Source organism: Aulonocara stuartgranti (genome assembly GCF_965226115.1).
Source record: "Aulonocara stuartgranti genome assembly, chromosome: 18".
Taxonomy (NCBI): Eukaryota; Metazoa; Chordata; class Actinopteri; order Cichliformes; family Cichlidae; genus Aulonocara; species Aulonocara stuartgranti.
In genome coordinates, this window is record NC_138954.1 from 30,463,896 (window position 1) to 30,486,449 (window position 22,554).

Here is a 22,554-nt window from a genome sequence, read left to right on the forward strand (position 1 = left end):
TGTTTCTCTGACACACATGTGCAGTAGAGGTTGGCACATCAAGTCCCCATTGTAGTTAACATGTAAACAAATACATTTTTTAAAACTTTCCTAGTTTACTGTAACTCTAATGCAAATTAGCTTTGCATTTATTCAGTGCAGAGAGGCTGAATTTGCTGACACCCTCGATTTAGTGGTTACTGAAGCTGTGAGGATCTGTATCAGAAGTATAACCTGCAAAGAAAAAACAAAACAGAAACCCATTTTGAAGCTTTAGGGCAAAGACAAATATCTAAAGCTGGTTTTATTAGATCTAGCCTGCGGCTTTTATGTCCCTGTGACCACAAAAATCAATACTGAGGCTCTCTCCATTTATTTAGATAAGAGCTTACAAAAAACAACAACAATAAAACAAAAAAAATAACCCAAACCCAAAGGCCTTCCAAAGACTTTGTAAGACTTAGTACACGTCGTGCTGAAGGCTTTTCAAACATTACTGATTCAAAGCCACAAACGTCCAGAACCACTCATCTGTCAAGAAATAGTAACGGTGCCACAGCAGAACAGCAAGTGTTTAAAACAAACACATTAAAGATAACGTTCCGAAAAATGCTCGCCTACCTTGTCCTCCATCATTGGCATCGGCAGCATCTTCATCCCTCCCTTCATCATCCTCTTCTTCCTCGTTATCATCCTCCCCTTCATCATCATCATCATCATCATCATCATCATCGTCCTCATCCAGTTCTGCCTCATCATGGTTGCCAGCTACATGCACGTTAGCAGGCGCCAGCCCATCTGGACCAAGCTCTGCAGGATTCTGGGCAGCTTCAGCATCTGCAGGATCCTGAGCATTGGCTGCAGCGTTACCGCCCACACCCTGTGAATATAATGAAAGACATGACAGTTCATTAATAAAACCTGCTAAAAGTTAATAAAGTAATTTTGTGCTTATGTAAGCTCAGTATTTGAAAAACAAAGTATTTTAATCAAACTCCTGTCTTGGGGTCACTATGGAGTTTATATCCACATTGTCCAGATGTGACCACTAATGTTTGGGATGCAAAATGTAATTCATCACTCCATCGTTATCACATTAAATATTCACAGGGAGCTTTGAACATCATTAACGGGCTACTGTGTTAGAATGAGACACATGTACAACCCGAAAACACAACACCTCTGGCCAAATCTGTCTGCTGCTGTCAGAGATTATAAAATGTATGATTTTAACTAGAAACTGTTTTGAGCGTTAACTAGCAAACTTTTACAGATATGAGTCTGTTGCTATGCCAACCATGTCAGAGTAATGGTAAACTGTAGCAGGAAGCTAACAGAATTTAGGAAGTCTTTATCAGCCCCACTCTTGCTCCGATTTAAAGAGGATGAAAAAATAAATTAAAACAAAAACAAACAAAACTCACCTGATTAGCTGGTGCAGGGCCGTTGGGCTGATTAGGAACCAGTGGGGGTTGATTTTGCTCTAACCACTGAGGAGCGCCTCCATGCACAATCTGCTCTCTGAGCCACACCAGGCTGATGAAGGCACATAGTGTGCATGTGACCACAAAACAGCCTTGGAGGCAGTCAGCAAGCAGGTTTTGCCTGTGAGAAGGAGACATGGCATCAATTTTCAAAAAACATTCAGATTATTTAAGTAACACTATTTCTGCCACTAATGAGATTTTGCAACCATTACAAAGAAACATTTGACAGTCACTGACGAGATATTGTGTTGTTGGGATTTTGGAGGACTGCAGAGCAGAATGTTTGCATTGGACAAAACCAGTTCCACATTTGCTGTCTGTTCATGGACATGTAGATGGACACATTTGGAGGATGAAAATTACACATAAGTTTGAAAACAAGCAAAGATGCAGCACTGTGAACAGAGAGGAAAAGAGCAGCACTGCACCACACAGCAGAGCTAATTAGCATGCACGCTACAAAGCAGAGAAAATGTCAGCGCCCACGAAGAGGTCATCACAAACCAAAATCCTATTTTGGCTTGTGCCAAAATCCTATTTTGGCTTGTGATGGCGCTTGGACCAACTGAGACTGATTTAGGGGATTTAGTGGAAAATATATTGGGGTTCAGAATCTGCACCTTAAAAATGTTGTTGACATCATTTAACGACTGAATCTTTGAATTTTAACAGACTGTCAGCAGCCTGCATTTAAAGAGCGACTTTATGAATGAGGAAAAGAAATAAAGTGTAAATCAGCTGGTTCTGGTGCAGTGGGAGGGAAGGAGTCTGAGATAAACTCAGAAGTAACAGTCTTTCTGGAACAGAAATTTATAGTTTCCCATGATCTCTGGGTTATTCAGAGTTGCTAGTGACAGTAGTTCAGCTTGATTGAGAGACAGAGGAGAAATAAAAGAAAAGGGTACGTTTTATGAACAACATTCAGGTCAAACTAATCCAAATGACGAAATGTGAAACATGCCATGCATTCTTCTGATAGGGCTGTGAGGAACATGAGAAGAACACAAAATAAATAAAAAGCGTTGGGACGCACTGATTTAAACAGCAACACTGTGCAAGCCATAAAGAAAGCAAAGTACACGACAGAACAAACGCAGCTTGACTTTGTGAGAGAGGAGGCACAAAACCAAAAGCAGACACTTACGTTGAAAGCATATCTAATGGCAGGGTAAGGAGAGAGCTCACAGAGCCGGTAAATAAACACTTGTAGATACGACCTGTTGGGAAACACAGAATGAAAGCAAAATTGACGGGGAAAAAAATAAATAAATTAAAAAACAAAAAAAAAAAAAGCCCCACACACAAAACCCCCAACATGGCGATCACTTCTCAACTAGTTTATAACTAAAACCAAACTGCTTCAAATTTGTACATTTATGGTGTTACATTTCACGCTGTGCTGAACTGAAACATCTAATTAGAGCACATGTGATTTATTTATGCTAGTCAAACATTAGCCCCTTTGGGTCCACAGAACTATTTGTTTTCAAGCATCTTTTTTTTTTTTTTTTTTTACTGGTTGTACGTTTAGTCAATTAACCAATTCAAATGTTTTACCTCCACTTAAAACATAAAATTTCCCCAAATCTTTGTTTCACATTTGATACTGTGGTTTCATATGCAAACACTGGGAAGTGTGTTAGGACATGTTCAGGTAATGGAAAGCTTAATAAATTTTTTAAATCCTCTTATGTTTAGAGTAAAATTATTATTTAAATATACTGACAAATAATGAAAGTAATCGTTAGTTGCAATTCCAAGATGTGGCTTACATGCTGTGAGCGGTACCACACCTAGCCAGGCAAAGGCCACCAGTGTGTAGTGGAACCAGTATCTGATGGCTGTTCCAATACTGGTGACCAGCCCTGCAAAGATGTCCTGCACAGGCAGGCGAGATGGCATGTCTGGAGAATAGACTGATGAGAAGAGCAATACAGAAATAAATTGTCAGATAATAACTGGGCATTTGAAGGCACTAACAACAAATGAATGCAGTCTTAAGACATTGAATGATTTGATAAAAACAACTTACTTGGTGTAAATGCAAACCTGTGTTTGCATAATTCACAGTATTCTTTTCTACTGTGTTTCAGCCACTGCAGTAAGCTGTGAAAACAAAATGAAACAGTGAATTTACCCATGTCTCACAGAGAATTGCACAAGAATCTTCCTCAGTAGTCTCTGAACATGTCCAGGGGTATCAAGGAACAAGATGTTAGCACACATCCTTAAGTCCTTAAGCAAGGTGGGTCCTCTGTGGATCACATTTGTTTTTCCAGCAAATCCTACATTAATTAACCTTGGTAAGATTGCGATCTGGGGAATTCTGAGACCGAGTCAACACACTGAAACCTTTTTTTTCCCCCATACTTTTAAAGCATTCTTGAAAAACGGTTGCAGTATGGCAGGGCAAATTACCCCTTTTGAAAGAGGCAGCTCTAGATTTATTTATTTATTTTTAAATAGATGACCAAAGCAACATCCACATGAAAGGCAGATCTTACAGCATCACAGTGAGACTGCCCCCCTCCAAAAAAGACAAGGTCTGCAGGATAAATCCAACTGTTTGCAAATGTAATTGGAAATTCACATCTAGTAATTTCTGTGGACTGCACAACCACGTGCACTTCCATGTGACCAAAAACCAAAACCTGCAAGCCATGAAAAGCAAGCGAAAAGAGAAAACCATAAAGTTTTTACATGAACATCTTGCTCACTCGCATACCATTCCTGATGGATGAACTTGATGCTGCCGGTGCAAACACAAGGGTGGTAAAGGGGCTTGTCCTGGGTCCCCTCTGACCGACATACCCGGCAGATATCGGCTGTACAAAAGGCACACAGTGATAAGAATCTGCATAGCTAAAGACAGTCTGGCAGTGCTTTTTTTTTTTTTTTTTTTAAACAAGCAAAAAAAAAAAAAACAAAAAAAAAAAACAAAACAAAACACCCCACCAAACATATACTGAGCCACACTAATAAACACATGTGAGCCGTAATACAAAACTACTAATACCTTTCTACAAAACGCTAACAGTGTACATGTGTCAGGACTGAGTCTGTGCATTGGATTCGTATTTAAAGTGACTGTAACAGTATAGGTCAGACTAGGGCAAACTGTAAATCCTTGGATTATCAGTGTCACTGCATGACAAAAATAAAATGACTATAATTAGCCCAAGAAGTAGGAGCATGACACGAGTTAGGATATCACCCTTAGCTATATATATTTATGGTATATCCTTCAGATATATGCTAGTGGCTAAAAACAATTTCATTCTCGCTCAGGGAAAATATAATGGGCTTGTTTTCTGGAAGTCCAAATATACTATAAAATGCAGGCTTTTGGAGTATGTCGAGAGCATTCGTCATAATAACAATTTCTCTTTAGTTGAACTCGCAAAGTTGTGAATGAGCCTTGTCAAATGGTAGCCTAAATGCGCTAACCTGCCGACCTTACCAACGTACCGCTAGCTTATCATGTCATACTGTTCGGTACGCTCCCATAACGGTTTCAATGGCTCAACTTATTAAAGGTTAACTCATAATTAGATAATTTTGCGTGTGGCTTCACTGTGAATTGGACTCCCTCTACAATTTCTACGTTGTAACCACTATCTGGTGCCCATGTAATGCGTTCTAGGATTTCTGGTTCCACATAGACATGACAGCTTATAGGGTGTAAGCTAATGCCAGCTAACTGGCTGGCTAACGCTAATTGGCTAGCGGTTTCTCTACTTCTGGAGAACCTTTGCTGAAGTTTAAGACAACGGAGTCGTGGTCGTTGCTACCAACAACAGTTGAGGGCCGGTTAGGTCACATGCAAAGTCAGCATGAATGACTTTACCATTTAGCGCTAAGGTAATCAAGTTTGGGCATTAGCTACCTTCCTCAGCGGTGTCCATCTTGGCTGGCTGCTAAAGCAGCCCTGCTCCACAGCAGTCTGGATTTAAGCAGTCCGTGCAGCAGCGATGACTGCCGGCTATCTAGATGTAAACATTTCTAGAAAGACTTTTTATTTCAGTGCCCTGTTAAGTTTGACGTCATCATGCGTTTCAAATTAAATTCAGCTTGTTTTACTTCATGGCTCATCAGCTAGCGGTACACAAAACAACAAGTGTTAATGTGATAGTTTCACCACTAGATGGCAGCTCCGCGCAACAAGCCAGTTTCCCAGTTGTGCAGCTTCCTCCTAGGACTCTGGTATAATCCCCGCAACTTGCACTGAAACTTATGGGCAACGTTATACAACAATAAACAGTAATACTCAATCATCATTTTTATTGTCATGGTCATTTCACATGGTCACACATTTCAAATGTACAGCACTGACCTTTCCTTTTTTCCTGTTTTTGTGGTTTTAAATGTTAAGAGATATATGCAACTATTTCCAGTTACAGTTAGTTTTATCAAAATTTTTACAAAAGTTTTTAAAATAATCTGAGAGTAGAATGGTGTTCTAGACTTGATTTTCTTATGTTACAGGTGTGATTTAAATGTCTTTGCATCATACACCCATACAGTGTCTATGCCCTCCCCCGCGGTACTTTCAGGAATCCACGTAGGGAAGGGGAAGCGACAGGTCACCACCTTGGCTGTGCTAGGCAGCTCGCTTGCCAATTTCAGCTCAAGCTTCTCCATCTGAAGATAAAAGCAGCAAACAAACATAATTAGCATGATGATTTGAACTCCACAAGTTTCTGCATTTTGGTGAGACACAGAGGTACTCACCATCTGAGGGACTCCAAAAATGACAACATTGGAGTATTGAGCAAAGCTGACCTAAGAAAGGAAAAAGGAAGTAACATGCTAAATGACTAACTTCATTACAGCAGATGTCTGTAAAACAAAGGTTTGTTTTCAGAAACCACTGACCTTCCACAAGTCTGAGATGTGAAATGAGGTGGAGCGGTAGACTCCCTCCCTCCAGGCCCTGTAGCGAGAGTACCACACCAACCAGGGGTTCAGCTCAAACCCTGACGCACGAAAACCATGTTTGGCTGCTGCAATCACCTGCAAGAAGCAAGGGGAAACAGTATAGCACACACACACACACACGTTTGTAAATCATGTTAGATTGGTTGCTACTGAAATTAAATTTTCACCCTTTAAGGCTGTTTGCAAAAACAGTTTCAATTTTTTTTAACCCTCTGGCCTTCATGCGTGGTAACCTTCAAGCCTAACACTGCACTAGCCCTGGATTTTTTTAAGCCTAGCCCAGCTGTCATAAGACCAGGACTATTTCAAAACTGTATAAAGAACAGACGATATCAGGACAACAGTTATGACCTGACCTGAAGCTTAGGACAGGATGGCAAAAGGTGTAAGACACGATCCAAAGCACAAAAGTAAACCAACAACATAACAGTTGTTCAGCCACATGACATCCCAGATACTCATAAACTAAACAGTCTGTAGGGCGGAACTGGTCCCCTGTTCTCCTGAACAGCTACGGGACACACCTGCTGGAGCTTGTAGATGATAAAGCCTTAGCGATCACTAAGACATGATTGATCAGACATGATTTACGAGCTTTTTTTTGCTTTTTTTTTAAAGTTTGATTATATTTTGTTAATCTATAACTGCGCCTTGCATAAAATCATGGTTTCTCTAAAGGCTTTCAATACCTTTTTATTTTTCTTGCAACTATAATTTTATAGTTCTTGAGGGGGCTCAGAGGGCAGAACAGTACTTACTATCCTTCCATCTCCGCTGCCTATGTCCACCAGGGTTCCCGACCTTGTCCTTAACGCCTTGAGGACGTTTTCCACCTGAGTCGTGGTGGCCGGGACAAACGGGAGGCAGACTTTCCTCAGGGCAGGGGCTACAAACGGAGCAGCCACTGCGTACAGAGCAACCAGCGACCCTCCCACTAAACCTGTTACGACGAGCCCAATGCGGCTCCTGCCCTTTCTGTCCCTGTTATCCTCATTAGGCTGTCCCGAGTCCAGCAGGAGCTCCTCTTGTGACATGACGCTAGTTTAACGCAACGTCTGCAATCGTTCACTCTACTCCATGAATGACAGCGGGGACTGTGTTTCAGCTAGCAAGCTCTTACTTATTCGACCTCAAGTTTTCATAAATGAAATTAAATATTGTTCGAACAAATTGCAAGTCTATGTTGTCCTTAGTTACGAAAAAAGAGATTATCATAGTTCAAAGTCCTGCTATTTATATGTTATTGTAACATGTAAGCATTGTAATACACGACCTGTGCAAGGCTATAATCGGCCCGAGTGGATAACAAAGAGGAACTACAAACCGTTCCTCCCCGCTTTCGTTCCCATTCAAGCTAGCTTTCATTATGTTTCGAGCGTGGTTAAAAATAAATAAATAAAATATATATATAAAAAATAACAAATAATAATAAACACCAATTTCCAATTGCAAACTTAAAAGTAACTAGATAATGAATGGTTACATTTCACTGTGGTTATACTTGTATAACTATGCATGTGACAAATATAGAACCTTGAACATTGAATATATTATGTGAGATATTTTATGAAAATCACTGATAAACTTTGTGTGAAATGCCAGAATTCTGTGAATAATGTTCTGGTGGCTAAACTCTGACATTTTTTTCAAATGTATATTTAAATTCAAATTCATTTGAATGTTTTTCATTTGTGATGAACTGACTTTTACACACACACACACACACACACACACACACACACACACACACACACACACACACACACACACACACACACACACAGATTAATATGCTGTGCCATGGTCAAATTCAAGCAGAGGGTAAATATTTAATTCAGTAAATAAACATGAAATAAATCAGCCACAATATGACCTGACATACATGTAAATCGGATGATAAATAACACTTATAATTGCATTTTTCTTGCTTTGGTGTTGTAGGCATGTTCATCCATATAGGAAACACTTCAAACATCAAAACAATTAATGAATTATATTATTTTAAATATGATTTGATCTATGTGACATATTCTAGCCTAGAGTGAAAACATTAAACAAACAAGGAACCTAAAAAGGAAAAAATGGAACTGTGATCCAGCAAAATAGGCCTACTCATCCTTGGAACCATCTCTCATGAATTACATTGACATAGCAGTGTACCATTCAAGATAGCTCCTAAACTCTTTGGTTTTTGGGAATTACTATTAAAAAGACTTTTGGATTGCATTCTTGGAAATTACTTGGAATGTCTGAGAAAAAGGAACTCTACTGACCATATTAGGTAAAAACCTTTAAAAAAAAAAAATTGGCCACCTCTATTTGCAATATTAATTTTTACTGCAATTTCATTTGGGACCTTTTGTTGTTCTTTTAATTAGAAGTCATTAGACAGTGTACGATGGACCGTGTGGTCAAGCCCTGATGGGCCATGGTGGATTGGATGATGGTACATGTGGTGCTGACTGGTGGTGGGACCATCATCCATCATTAAATCCTCCTCCTCCTCTGCCCTGTACCCTCCTGCAGCGTCCTGTGAGTAGCTGTGCTTCATCACCACAATGTTCCGTCGACTCGTCGGCGTGTTGTGGTGAGAGAGTCGGGGCGACTGCTGGTTCACCATCACTGGCTGCAACTGGGGCACAAGAGCACCCCCATCAGGTACAATGGTGGCGTCCCTCACGCTTAAGTTGCTGCGGCTACCGTGGACACTGCCCTGGTGAGAGCCACAGTGGTGGTCACGGATGCATTTGCTTTCGGAGCGTCTCAGCTTGTGGAACTTGTCAAAGTCCTCGGCCAGGGCAGGATCGGTCAGTTCACCAGAGGGGGCACGGCGCAGAGTACAGAGTTCATAGTGAGGAGGCTCAAAACCGGGGTCGAGGAGGGCAGGATCAAAATCATCTCTGTGGATCCAAAGAGGTAAAGAGAGTACATGCACAGACATCCAGACCTACAGTTCCAGAGTACAGATACAATAAACGTTTAGGAATGTGCAACAGAAACTTTGAATGTAGCTACACAGACAATGATAAATGTGTATAAATTCCCATTAATGTGAATAAATTGTAAGATAAAAGTAGAAAGAACAAAATGCCAGCATGTGGTTTTTCAACATGCCTGGCTGCTCATGTGCAATTTGAAACTAAAGGTCTGAAATTCAAGCATTTATACATATGCACATTTCTAAACTGCAGTCAAAAAGCAAAAAAATTGAAAACCAGACAAATCCTTTCACGGACATCATCAATATCATGATACTGTAATGATCGTAGCATATCTATATATGTTTATTAGAACTTAATGAAACGTATTGCCTATAATCTGTCAAACGTATCTCTTATGAATGAAATCAAGTCACTTTGAGCCGCAAACTGCTGTTACAATTGCTGTTACAAGGTAGGTGCTGCAATCTGTTATTTATCCAGGTAAAATTGTCACTGACAATAAAAATTACTTTTTCAACAGAGATATGGCCAAGATTGCAGCAGAAATTGCAACAAATGTAACATTAGAGTTCTATTAAAAGATATTAAGTTTCCATAAAGGACTGAATTGTTTATAATGTAGCAGGCACGTGCAGATGGGGGGGGGCTAGAGGGGCTTGAGCACCCGCCCCTTTCCTGATGGGTGCCCAAGGTGCCCTTTTGTTGAGGCTATATATATATATATATATATATATATATATATATATATATATATATATACATATATTAACGTGTGTGCGTGCGGAGTCCTGTCTGTGCCCCTCAACAATAATATTTAATAATATTTAACTATCAATCACAGTTTTGCTAAATAAAAGGATCTGGCTTGCATCAGTCACATGATCACATTTAACCAGTGATCGCCCTTGACGGCAGAACGCGCTGGTTACGAGCCGGGAACGAGCTCACAAAGAGCACGCGCATTTTTAGCGGTCCGGAGCTGTAGGAGAAACACAAATTAACTCAGAGACACAGACTGATGCGACAAAACCAGTAAGTAGGTGTACAGCGTACACTGTAGTGTATAGCACCCAGGAGTATTAGCTTATTACGTACACGTTGGTAAGCTGTCTTGTTGCAACTGACGAACTGAAACAAACGAGCGTGCTGTGTGTGCAACAACGCGACAAACATTACCTGTCCTTTTATTAACTGCACAAGTAGTGCTGGTCATAGCTGCTGGCTACCTGTGTCAGGCTGTCATGGGTCTGTAGCTCTGTCCACCGTTTTAGGGAACATATTTAGTTTTAAAGCAAGTTACAGGGCTTTTCCTCCCTTTCTGGAGGGATTATATTTCACTAAAAAACGACCTAATATGCATGTCCACATAATTATGCATTATTATAATTATAATATATTAAAAACACACGCTGTATTCTAAGCACCAGCTGTCTGTTAGAATGTGATTTTTTCTCTCTCTCTGTTGGCAGAGGTATAAAAATGCGCAGGAAAATCTGACGTGCATGGCAAACTTCACTGACGATATTTAGGGAGGAATAAACTAGGGCTGCTCGATTATGGCAAAAATGATAATCACGATTATTTTCACTGAAATTGAGATCACGATTATTTGACGATATTTATTTAACCCTTTAAGATCTACCATAGAACCAAGTCCGCCAGAGCTTATAATATTTTTTTTTACATGCTGTAGTGCCATTTGTGGGAGCATTTCAAGTTGCTATACATCAATACAACTGTTATAGCCCATATTTTAAAAATGTGTATGTATTAAGTCCATAGTAACTACATTAATTGCAAAAAAGTGCAATAAACTACAAAAAAATTGAAAATCGTTTTTGTTTTTTTTACATATATTTCTACTTGGAGAAATTTAAGAGGCTTATCCCTCAAAACTTTAAATACAAAAAAGTTGCAAAAAATAAGGAAATTTATTTTGAGTGTCTTCATAGTTTTATTTTTGGAGATACAGCAATTTTTATATACACTGCAGGAAAAACAAAAAAACAATCCTATGATGCAAATTTGCAAAGAATGTGCATGTGCATCAAAATAAACTATTTCCAGCAGTGCAATTCGAGTTCTAAGGCCTACAAGTAAAAAACTACATTTTTCCGCGAAAATGACGTCACTTGCGATAGTTCGTGTTGACGTCTTTTTCAATGTGGGAAGTGTTAAGAACAGCTGATCAGATCGGCAAAGCGTGTTTCTGGAATATTATGTTTTTGTTCCTGCAAGCGCTTTTTATGCAATTTTTGCAAAGCTATATGTGGAAGGAAACCGTGACCTAGGACAAGCTGATGGCATAAGATGTAAGTACAACTCCTCTGGTTTCATATGGAAAAAAATTTATTGTGCTAGCTTAGCGGTTCAGGTTCTACAGGGATTTAAAAATAGTTATACAAAACGAGCATGCTGCTCTGACCGGCTTTAAAGGGTTAACAATAACAATGTATTGAATAATGACTTTAAAAAATAATATAAAATAGTGTGCAAATACTGATAACAGTGCAAATGTTTGCAATAAAAGAAATAAATGAAAAATGTAAACTTTGCAGTGTTGCTCTGTGGTGCAGCTACGACACCATAGCAAAGTTTACACACTGTGTCTACTTGATCCATGTCTGACTCCGCGAACCCATAATGTTTCCACACCACTGAAGTTTTTTTTTTTTTTTACCTCTCTTTTCAACCAACGGCAGTCCACTCCTCTCCAAATAACTTCTGCTTAGCTTTCCGAGCTTCCCTCGGGTCCTCTTAATTGTTGTGACGCGTGTTCGAAATGCAGAGCAGTGCGCTTGATTTGCCACACGGAGCAGCGCGAGAGTAAAGCATGAGGGAGGGGCTAATAATCGGCTCAGTCATTTTTAATGATCATTGAAAGCCCAGATCGTAATCATGATTAAAATTCGATTAATTGAGCAGCCCTAGAATAAACACACATCAAACATAAATGAACCATTTGCCTGTCTCCATAATTGAGAGCATTTTCTCTTCTTATGTCAACACTCTCTCTCTCTTTTTTTTTTTTTTTTTTTTTTTTTGCTTTTTCGGTCATGTTATGTTTACCTGTCAAAGGCTTGTTACAAACTATGAAACACATCTTGCAGACTTCTGGATGTTAGAAGAAAACTAATACTGCTCATGAAGGAGACTAAAGGCAGGAAGGTGTCCTTTAAAACTAAATATGTTAATAGGACCTCCCTGTTTATATCATAGTTTATGATATAGCACGTGTATTTCAGTAATAGCCTGCTGAGGCCACTATACGTGCTGGCCTCATATCAAATGTGAAGGCAGACTGAGTCTATGTTTGACATTTTTTATATCTAATCTTCCTTTTCAAACATTTAAACAGCAGCGAGTCTGCAGCTGAGGGAATACAAACTCATATTGTCAGAACAGGTTTGCTCGTTTCTTGGATTCATTTGGTGATTTATTAAATGTATAACTGTTATTCTAATCTGCTGCTGAGTCTCTTACACTTTTCTTTATGCTGTATATTTTCACGTCTTTGGAATAGTTGGAAGTTAGATAGTCAGCTGGGAAACTTTGTGTTAACTCATGGAGCTGAGGATATCGTGGATATCGTGGATATGCTGACCTCGCTGCGTGGTGTACAGAGCGAGGTCAGCATGATTAATATTCACAATAAAAATATTAGCCGAACATCATGAAGTCTGTATGTGTTTCATAGTGTCGAACAACCTTTGTACAGTTAAAGCCAGCAGTTACTACATGACGGAAACACCAACGTTATCTCTTCTATGTGTTTATACAGAGGTCACGCTGATTACTGAACAAAAACCCAAAGATCAGATGTTAAACAGATTTATTTGCTCTCTCTCCTCCTTAAACATGTTTTTAATGTTAGTTATAATTCAGAATTGGCGACTGAAACACGTAGGACACATAAGAACATCAGGAAATAAAACACAGATAAATATAACCTCAGTAAAAGAAGTCAGCGGGGGTTACTACAGCTGTGTACCGGGGCCTGCGCTTTGTTGGTGGGATTGCTTGCGAGGCGAGTGGGTCTATCCCACGCTTTGCCGTGAGACTGGGCAGACATCTCCGAAATCATCGAAACACTTTTGTAAAGAGGCTGTATCTTGACAAACCGACCAGACACATGAAGATTAAACCACTACATTCTCGGCTAAAAAAATATTAAAACGGTATTTGGTGACACACAAACAGGGTTTTTCAAAGCTCAGTTCTGTTAGCTTCCACAGACAATGGCCACCAGGCCAAAGCAATGGTTTTGACTCGATCAGTGTTAACCCCGCCCCCTGAGTTTGATGGGTGAGGCTGACAGATAAAATTATTTCATGATGAGAGCCAGGCGCCAGGACTGCCAAAATGAAATAAATAAATATATCATTAAATAATTAATTAAATGTGTCAATAATTAATTAAATGTGTCAATAATTAATTAAAATGTGAAATACATAAATAATTAATTAAATGTGTCAATAATTAATTAATTAAATGTGTCAATAATTAATTAATTACATGTGTCATAACTATTTATTTAATTAATTAATTCCAATTTTAATTAATTATTGACACATTTAATTAATTATTTAATGGTGTATTTAATTAATTCATTATGGCAGTCCTGGCGTTCCATACCAGAGGGGCCGATGGCGTGATATGGCAGCCTCGCTTCTGTCAGTCTGCCCCAGGGCAGCTGTGGCTACAACTGTAGCTGCCTCCACCAGTGTGTGAATGTGAGAGTGAATGAATAGTGGCATTGTAAAGCGCTTTGGGTGTCTTGAAAAGCGCTATATAAATGCAATCCATTACTATTATTTCATATTTATTACTTCCCCCTCCTCATTGCTTTATTATTGTAGCTCTAGTAATAAATAATTAAAAAAAAAAAAGATTCTGGATCAGCACCATGATGCCCATAGTATATACAGTATTCTGAAGAAGGTCTAAAATGTCATTGTGTGTGCGTGCATGTGTTTGTTTTATTTAGATGGATTTTTAAAAAACACATTACTCATGATATAACATTGTCCAGACATGGCTGGCAAGGACATGAGGAGGAAACAGTAGGAGCTGTGTGAGGCTACTAAAGGCAGGGCTATAACATTTTTCTGTCATCATTTTATTTTAGATTAAGTGCAAGAGTTGTTAGGTGTGGATAATTAGATTATAGTTTATTGCAATAGCAAGTTGTGCCTTGTACTCAGATAGACAGCAAGTGGAGAGTGATATATGAAATGATGGGATGGAAGGAAGAAGAGAAGCAAAGAGTGAATCACAGGCAGAGCCTAAATTATTTCTCACAGTTTTTGTTGCCTTATGATTCCAAGCGCTGTCACCAATCTTTGCATTTTGTTATTATCTCATGACACTTGTTTAATCAGCTACCATCTCTCCTATGGACTTTTTAATGTCTACAGTCTCAGATCAACACAGCCCTGCCCTCCAGCACTATCCACAGCAACCCCTCAACAGCAACATTGTACCCATCAGGTAAAGCATCGGCTACGTTTGCTTTGCCTTGTTGCCCATATTAGATTTTTGATAAATGTGTGTTGTTGTTATTCAGCCTGGTTCAATGTGCCCCTTTTTAACTTTGAGCACCCACCCCTTTAAACCTCTCTGCACAGCCCTGTAATGTAGGTACAATAACACAGAGTCATAGAGACAAAGCAGGTTATTTCTTCATTTTATAACCTCTGTGGGAATCCAGCTGACTACAGTTTATTTAAGAATATAGGCAAAGGTGTTATGTGTAGAAAACATATAGAAACATCAGAAATCACTTTCTGGCAGAACACAGGTTTGTGAATTTACACCTAGCACGTAAATTGAGTGTAATATTTGCAAATACATATGCACGTTACATGTACATTTTAACAGCAACCAGAAGGTTTAAGTATGAATAACTGGCAGTTTTTATTTCCTATCTGGCGCGACTTCATAATTCTACACCATTAACTAAGGATGCAAGATGGTCACAACACATGGAAAAGAGTGGGGGAGTCTTCTTTTGGACATTTGGATGCGACCTCTGAAGTACTGTGATTGACAAAAAAGTCGACAATTCCTCAGAGATAAAGTATTGGCTTAACTTTTCAGTCATTTCCAATCTTCATTTTTATGTTTACAATTAAAAGCCCCTGTTATTGATATTAATGTGAGGGTTAAAATGTCTGACCTGTAACAGAATTTTGAAAGTCGTGCCCTTTACTCTTTTACAACTATGTAAATGTGCAGTTTTAAACACTGCTCAAATCAAGCGATTTTGGCTACTGAGTAAAGATAGATCAAGATCTACAAATTGATCAAATCGATAGTTAAAGGTATATCTCAGTCCCAGCAAAGCACACATGAAGCAGCATCAGCATTTATTAGGAACTGCACACTTGCGATTTTGGGCTATATTCTGATGCACACAGGTGTTTTGTTTATTATTTAAAAATCTGTTCTTATAAAAACACATCACACATCTACCAAGACAAAATCTTTGTTTCACGTGTAAATACTTCTGAAATGTTCACTCTGAAAGGAAGTTTTGGATATGTGGAGGTCAAAAAGTACAGAGAAAGCTAATATTACCAAAAAATACCCGCGTACATGAACAGAGCCTTGATGTCTACAAAGTTCTATAGTTCTGAATGTTTTGGTTTATTTAACCACTAAAGTCTTTAATTCCCCTTGTTCTCTTTTTGACAATACTACTAAATAACAATTTACCGAGACTTTACCTGCGGATGATGTATTTCTTGCGAGGCTGTTTGACCTGGATGATGACAGAGATGATGAGCAGGATGACGACCAGACCACAGGTTACTCCAATGATAGTGAGGTTAGTGTTATCTAGCGTATCCAGGATGCTCGGTTTCCTCGTCTCTGGTTGAGGGGATGATACAGACAGAAATCACAGGCGTGTTTTGTGAAAACAGCATGTGGCTGGTGGTTGGAATTTCAACATACCTTTGCAGTGATTCTCATCCCATGGGTAAACACAGTTCTGGATGCCATTGCACACCAGAGTGTGATTTATGCACATGTTGCTATGGCAAAAGAAAGTGTCTCTCTCACACGGAGCTGAAACAAGACAGGCAGGAAAGATACGGCTGTAGCAATATGTTCTTCTTCAAAGTCAGACTTTAACTATACTCACTTTTGGCTCCATTTCTGCCTAAACAGGCAACATTAGCTATGGGCTTGCTAAGGAACAGCACCACTCCTTTCCCTAGAAGCCAACAGCCAACACAGATAGCGTTCTGCTAGCTGCTCCTCCCTGAGCCTCGTTCTGCCAGAGGTTTCTTCCTGTTAAACAGGAGTATTTCCTTCCCACTGTTACCAAGTGCTTGCTCACTGGCAGATGATGTATAGATGTATATACTTCATAAACTGTTGCAATCCCCTGAACACTTGTTATCTAAATTCTACTCATTATTTAACATTTTCCAATAAATCTTGATCTTTAAAAGAAACAAATCTCAGGCAGACAGATTTACTCACGTTCATGGAAGGTTGTAAAGAGGATTTTGAATCTGCTCTTCCTGCTGCCCTCGTCTGCCCACAGTCTCACCACCCCCACAGAGGTAACCAGCATGACATCGTTGGCCACAGTGGAGCAGAACTTATTCTTTAAGTGCTCAACGGAACTGCTGCCGTCATAGATGCCAACAAAGTTACGCTTACACTCATTGGAGTTATGCATCTCATACTCAAGAAAACGCATGTAGATCTGTGAGGAGACAAAAGGATGAGAAGAAAGAGTGCTGTGAATGGACCAGAGTTTAATAACACTGGGACATCTTTATGTTTTTCTCCTTTCATTTTTTCATGACTTGAAGACCTTCTCTATTTATCACATAAAAATTCCTCGTTGAAATGGCTCAAATATCCAACAGTGACAAAAGAAATGTAGATGTGTAAATACTAACAGCAATATTATTTAACTGGCAAGATTTTGTTGACCTGCAGTCATTTATTGAGCTCTGTAAGGCTGACATCTTTGGACGTTTTGAAGATGGTTTTAAAAAATTCTACAGTGTTTGTCTGAAAACAACCAACTTCAACATCATTAAATGAGAACTGCTACAACAGTTTCACATCAGTCATTGCTGAGCAGAATACTGTAAAAATGTGATGTTCACATTATCAGAGATGGGCAGTAACGCGTAACGCGTTAAAAGTAATTAGATTACAGTAACGCGTAATGCGTTACTGTAATCTAATTACTTTTTTCAAGTAACGAGTAAAGTAAGGGATTACTATTGCAAAAACGGTAATTAGATTACCGTTACTTTCCCGTAGGAACGCTGCATTACTGCGTTACTAAAACCGTGATTTTTTTGCAAGAATGTCTCAAGACAGTGACGTAAGCGAGTGCGACGTGAGACAACAGCTGTCTGCAGATCAACAATGGATCATATATCGAGTGCGGGAGAGAGTATGAGCATGCAGCGTTTAAAGCGTGGAAGTACTGACCTTACTTTGAGTTTGATTCCATAAAAAGTGACAAAAACATTAGCGTCCGTTGTGCGTGGGAAGAAAACTTCTTTTTACTCCGAAAAAAACCCTAAACAAGCTCCGAGTGCGCAACGACGTAATGGGAAATTCAAAGAGAAACTCGCGGATTCTTCCACTGACTGCTGCGCCACACCTGCACCAGAGCACACCTCCGCCTACCCCACTCCTGCTTTACAGGTGAAAATAGAGCAACAGGACTGCTAGTCTTTGATTTTATTTACTTTCTGCTGTGTTTTTCTTGCATCTATTTGAAAGACTGAGTGTAAACACAAAAATATTTTATTTTATGTGCTGAAATGTGCAGAAAATAGGTTTAAATGTTAAACTAATTTCTTCAAGCCAGAGAATGGTGCATATAATTTAATTTTTGCTTGATGCATAAAGTTAAAAGATTAAAACTGATAAAACGAGTTTAAAAAAAAGAGACTTTTCCATTTGATTACATTTTGTATGATGGATTATGCAGAAAAAGTAGAATTGGGTTGACAGATCTATTGCTTTATTACCTATTCAGGTTGTAAATCGTGTTTTTAAAAGTAACTAAGTAATTAATTACTTTTGAAAATAAGTAATCAGTAAAGTAACGGGATTACTCTTTTGGGGAAGTAATCATTAATTCGTTACTGATTACTTTTTTCAAGTAACTTGACCAACACTGCACATTATGTTACAGGTAGAACACCGGCCTACTGTCTCAACAAGCAGACAACCAATCAATTCCAGGTATCTGAAGTTTGTAGTAGAGTCAAATTCCATCTGTGATTAGCAGAGATTGTTTAAATAAGAAAGAAAGAAATGGCACACAGTATGCAGACCTTGGCTCTCGGTGGAGCCCTGATGTACCATCTGCAGTCCACGGCTTCAGTCTGCTGCGCCCGGCCTTCCTTAGCTATCTGCGTTGAATCTACGTAGCCTTCTGGACCATTCATCTCAAACTCACAAACTGTGGAGAGCAGCAGTTTTACGTAACAGTTAAAGCAATGCTGTTGTAACAATGAGGCCTGTTTCAGTTGTAGAGACAAGTTTTCTGTAGTACTTGACGCTTCATATGAAGATTTATGCAACCTCAAATGCTGCGTAAAATGTAAAATAAAATGGAATCCAGTGGTCTGCAAGCCTCATAAACTATAAATCAAATGCTTAAACTGAGAAAATACAATTTAAGAAAAAAGATCATTTTGAATTTTAATGCCAGCCACATGTCTCAAAAAAGTTGGGCATGCCATGTTTACTGTTGTGTAGCGTCCACTCTTCTTTTAACAACAGCCTGTTAACGTTGGAAACTGAGGAGACCAGAATGTTGCCTCATTCTTGTCTGATATAGGATTCTAGCTGTACTACAGTGCAGTGCCTTCTTTTTTGTGATTTTCATTCTATGATGTGCAAAATGTTTCCAACTGGTGTAAAGTCTGGACTATATGCAGGCCAGTTCAGTCCAGCAAAGTTATGCTGTTCTAATAGATGCAGTAGGTTTGGTATTGCCTTGGTAAAATGGTGTCTTTTTCCCTGAAAACACACTTTTCAACACTGATGATGCCTTTCTAGTAGATCTGCAAGCCCAGAGAAAATGGCAGTGTTTCTGGATCATATGGCTTCTTCTTTGCATCCTATAGCTCTAACCCGTGTTCATGGACGGCACACTGAACTGTGTTCATTGACAATGACTTCTGGAAGTGTTCCTGAGACCGGGCACTGATTTCCATGATAGATTCATGCTTCTTTTTTTTTTTTTTTTTTCACGATTTCCAGCCTTGTCCCCTTGTGCACAGAGATTCTTCCAGATTCTCTGAATATTTCGATTCACCCAATTAGCTGTAAAAGGCTTCTTTTTACCACCACTTACTTTTCTAGACCTCGTATATTTTCAGATATGCTGTTGCCATCAATTTCAAAATGAACTAATATGTTTCATAACGTAAAAGGTTTGTGAGGTTTATGTTTTTATTGACATTTTACATAGCATCCCATCCTTTGTGGAGTTGGGCTTGCCCTTGGCAATGTGAAAATGTTAAACAGCACTTTATCTCATCATCATCTCAGAATGTTAAAGACAAGATATCTTTGAATAGATAAATGTGCAAACATTTTTATTTTACATAGGCTAACTATGTGTCACCATGTCACTATGTGTTTCCCCTTTGACAGAAACGGTTCAAAACTGGTTGTGATGTCACAAATTAAGTTTCCAAATTCAAATTTTAGACTCTATTTAAATTTTTACATCTTGTAGCATCGAGTATGAAGGGTTTTCTAGTACTGTTATTAACACAATTCTGAGGAAAATAACATGTATGTGTGGAGCTGTACCTAAGTCAAAAATTTAAATACACCTCATTACATTTTTAGTTTTTTTAAAACTCCAACATTGGTTCTCATGGCAGATTGGGAAACTGATACATTAAGTTGGAAAGGTTAAAACTAGCAGTTAAAACCTCCATTACTGTATGCACATTCCAGTTTCCAGTAATCACTAGTAACACTGCAGTAATGCTAACTTAGGATTTTGTCTCCATATAACATTATAATCATACTTGCTAACCTCTAGCTCACAAATTTATGTACTGTGAGCTCAGACTAATGTGTAACAAAGTCACCATGTACAAACGTCTCAGTTATTAAAACATGACACATGTAATGTACTGCAGTTTTCCAGCAACATGACATCTTTCCTGCAGTATGTAAATTTGATTTAACAACTCGTTTCCTACTTTGATGTTAACACATATCAATTTAATCAAGCACTACACTGACTTTCTGCTTTGTGTCTAATATTATGTTGTATCATGATCACACACAAGTTTAATACTCACATGGTAGAGCTGGCAGTTCCCCAAGCCCTTTAAACTCGGGATCTGAAAGCAGAACATCGGTCTTGTAAGAGGCAAATAAATCTTTATAACATGATGTACTCCACGTACTGTATGTGATAAACACATGCATTTAAAATTGTGTACACATAAGGTGTTTAAAGATGTTTGTGTGGCAGATGTTCTGTGGACAATATCCCCAGATGTTTTGTGTCAAGGTGCCAGAGCTGTCATTGCAGAACAAGAAGGCTCACACAACATTTGCAGGTGGTCTTATTGTCGTGGATGATTGGTGTATAATATTTAAATACATTTGCATGTGTTCAGTAAATGCAGTACAGTTGGAAGAAATGTCGAAACATGCAGACGCGTGACAAACTAACCAATACAGGCAATAGCCTGGGTGACTCTGTTTAATCAGTGGGTCCATTTTACTCACATGGTTTTTCGCCACTTGTTCCCTAAAGACGTAAGAGTCACTGCTAATGAATGCAAAGTTTTTCTCAGTGATAACCTTTCTCCTAAATTTTTATCTAACATTTCTATCCTTACTGGAGTGATTACTCACAGGATGAAAACACACCCATTCATAGGGCACAAGGGTTCACTGTATGGTGTGATTGATGCAGATGATAATGATGTGAATCATTAGCCATGTCTCAACTGAACATCTAGGGGAGATTTTTTGGCCAGACTATCCGTTAGACCCTCGACCATCATCGTCAAAAAACCAAATGCAAGAGTGCTGTATCTGTTTAACAGAGTTCCAGAGAATAGGAGAATCATTGGGTGCACATGCTGACAAAAAGGAGCAGGGTAGAACTAAGAAGAGATTAGCAATGATGTGACCATGGACCATGAAATGTTGTTTAATTATGCATCTTGCACTGATCACAGACAAAAATAATTAATAGCAACACAAAGTGGCTACATACCTAGTAAATTGACAACCAAAGGGAGGGAGGAATACCATTGGCTGACAATAGCCAGGATTAGGACAGAAATGTTCCCACCTGACCACTTCAAATTCAGCTGATTTCATTTCTTTCTATTTTTTTGAACAATAAACTTTGTCTAGTTAATGAAGGCTTACAAAATCTTTATAGAATAAACACCTTGATAGTCCAAAATACAACAGTTTGGTGCTTTTTCAATTCAATTCAATTTTATTTATATAGCGCCAAATCACAACAAAAGTCGCCTCAAGCGCTTCATAGATACAGAGAAAAACCCAACAATCATATGACCCCCTATGAGCAAGCACTTTGGCGACAGTGGGAAGGAAAAACTCCCTTTTAACAGGAAGAAACCTCCGGCAGAACCAGGCTCAGGGAGGGGCGGGGCCATCTGCTGCGACCGGTTGGGGTGAGAGAAGGAAGACAGGATAAAAGACATGCCGTGGAAGAGAGACAGAGGTTAATAACAGATATGATTCAATGCAGAGAGGTCTATTAACACATAGTGAGTGAGAAAGGTGACTGGAAAGGAAAAACTCAATGCATCATGGGAATCCCCCGGCAGCCTACGTCTATTGCAGCATAACTAAGGGAGGATTCAGGGTCACCTGGTCCAGCCCTAACTATATGCTTTAGCAAAAAGGAAAGTATTAAGCCTAATCTTAAAAGTAGAGATAGTGTCTGTCTCCTGAATCCAAACTGAAAGCTGGTTCCACAGAAGAGGGGCCTGAAAACTGAAGGCTCTCCCTCCCATTCTACTTTTAAACACTCTAGGAACAACAAGTAGTTCTGCAGAGCGAGAGCGAAGTGCTCTAATAGGGTGATATGGTACTACAAGGTTGTCAATGGAAAATTGTACTTAGTAGTCAGTATAATCTTTTAATGATATAAGTTTGCATATGGTAGAATACTGCATGTAATCACTTGTGTTTAGAAG

General features: G+C 39.0%; 3 protein-coding genes across 5 annotated transcripts in view; all 3 read right to left on the reverse strand.

Moving 5' to 3' along the window:
- LOC309693434 (E3 ubiquitin-protein ligase MARCHF6-like) overlaps nucleotides 1–5,620 on the reverse strand; it is a 24,234-nt gene extending 18,614 nt beyond the window's left edge. The window contains exons 1-7 of the mRNA XM_082512628.1: nucleotides 5,353–5,620; nucleotides 4,192–4,291; nucleotides 3,499–3,572; nucleotides 3,239–3,382; nucleotides 2,611–2,683; nucleotides 1,404–1,584; nucleotides 601–859 (exon numbers count right to left, since the gene is read on the reverse strand). Coding sequence (XP_082368754.1) covers nucleotides 601–859; nucleotides 1,404–1,584; nucleotides 2,611–2,683; nucleotides 3,239–3,382; nucleotides 3,499–3,572; nucleotides 4,192–4,291; nucleotides 5,353–5,371 — 850 coding nt within the window. The 5' untranslated portion in view covers nucleotides 5,372–5,620. The remainder of the gene's footprint in view (nucleotides 1–600; nucleotides 860–1,403; nucleotides 1,585–2,610; nucleotides 2,684–3,238; nucleotides 3,383–3,498; nucleotides 3,573–4,191; nucleotides 4,292–5,352) is intronic.
- A 110-nt stretch (nucleotides 5,621–5,730) lies between these two features.
- On the reverse strand, nucleotides 5,731–7,733 carry atpsckmt (fATP synthase c subunit lysine N-methyltransferase). Its single transcript, XM_082512647.1, has 4 exons — nucleotides 7,163–7,733; nucleotides 6,342–6,479; nucleotides 6,198–6,248; nucleotides 5,731–6,107 (listed from the first exon to the last, which is right to left on the reverse strand). The coding sequence occupies exons 1-4, from the start codon at nucleotides 7,436–7,438 to the stop codon at nucleotides 5,946–5,948; spliced, it is 627 nt and encodes a 208-aa protein (XP_082368773.1). The 5' UTR covers nucleotides 7,439–7,733; the 3' UTR covers nucleotides 5,731–5,945.
- LOC309693437 (neuropilin and tolloid-like protein 1) overlaps nucleotides 6,370–22,554 on the reverse strand; it is a 48,566-nt gene continuing 32,381 nt past the window's right edge. Inside the window, exons 5-10 of one of the 3 annotated variants that reach the window (XM_082512638.1) lie at nucleotides 20,665–20,706; nucleotides 18,670–18,797; nucleotides 16,838–17,066; nucleotides 16,304–16,417; nucleotides 16,075–16,219; nucleotides 6,370–6,479 (exon numbers count right to left, since the gene is read on the reverse strand). In XM_082512638.1, the coding sequence (XP_082368764.1) occupies nucleotides 6,476–6,479; nucleotides 16,075–16,219; nucleotides 16,304–16,417; nucleotides 16,838–17,066; nucleotides 18,670–18,797; nucleotides 20,665–20,706 (662 nt within the window). In that variant the 3' untranslated portion in view covers nucleotides 6,370–6,475. Of the gene's footprint in view, nucleotides 6,480–8,188; nucleotides 9,305–16,074; nucleotides 16,220–16,303; nucleotides 16,418–16,837; nucleotides 17,067–18,669; nucleotides 18,798–20,664; nucleotides 20,707–22,554 lie in introns of those variants that run through there. The other 2 variants (XM_082512636.1, XM_082512637.1) reach the window with 2 other exon arrangements.

What these genes read in the sequence shown, in the direction of transcription:
- atpsckmt (XM_082512647.1), bottom strand. Translation starts at nt 7,438, where the DNA reads ATGTCACAAGAGGAGCTCCTGCTGGACTCGGGACAGCCTAATGAGGAT. An exon ending in ACATCTCAGACTTGTGGAAG is followed by an intron (nt 6,249 to 6,341) that starts GTCAGTGGTTTC and finishes TTCCTTTCTTAG; the next exon opens with GTCAGCTTTGCTCAATACTC. An exon ending in TTTTTGGAGTCCCTCAGATG is followed by an intron (nt 6,108 to 6,197) that starts GTGAGTACCTCT and finishes TTTTATCTTCAG; the next exon opens with ATGGAGAAGCTTGAGCTGAA.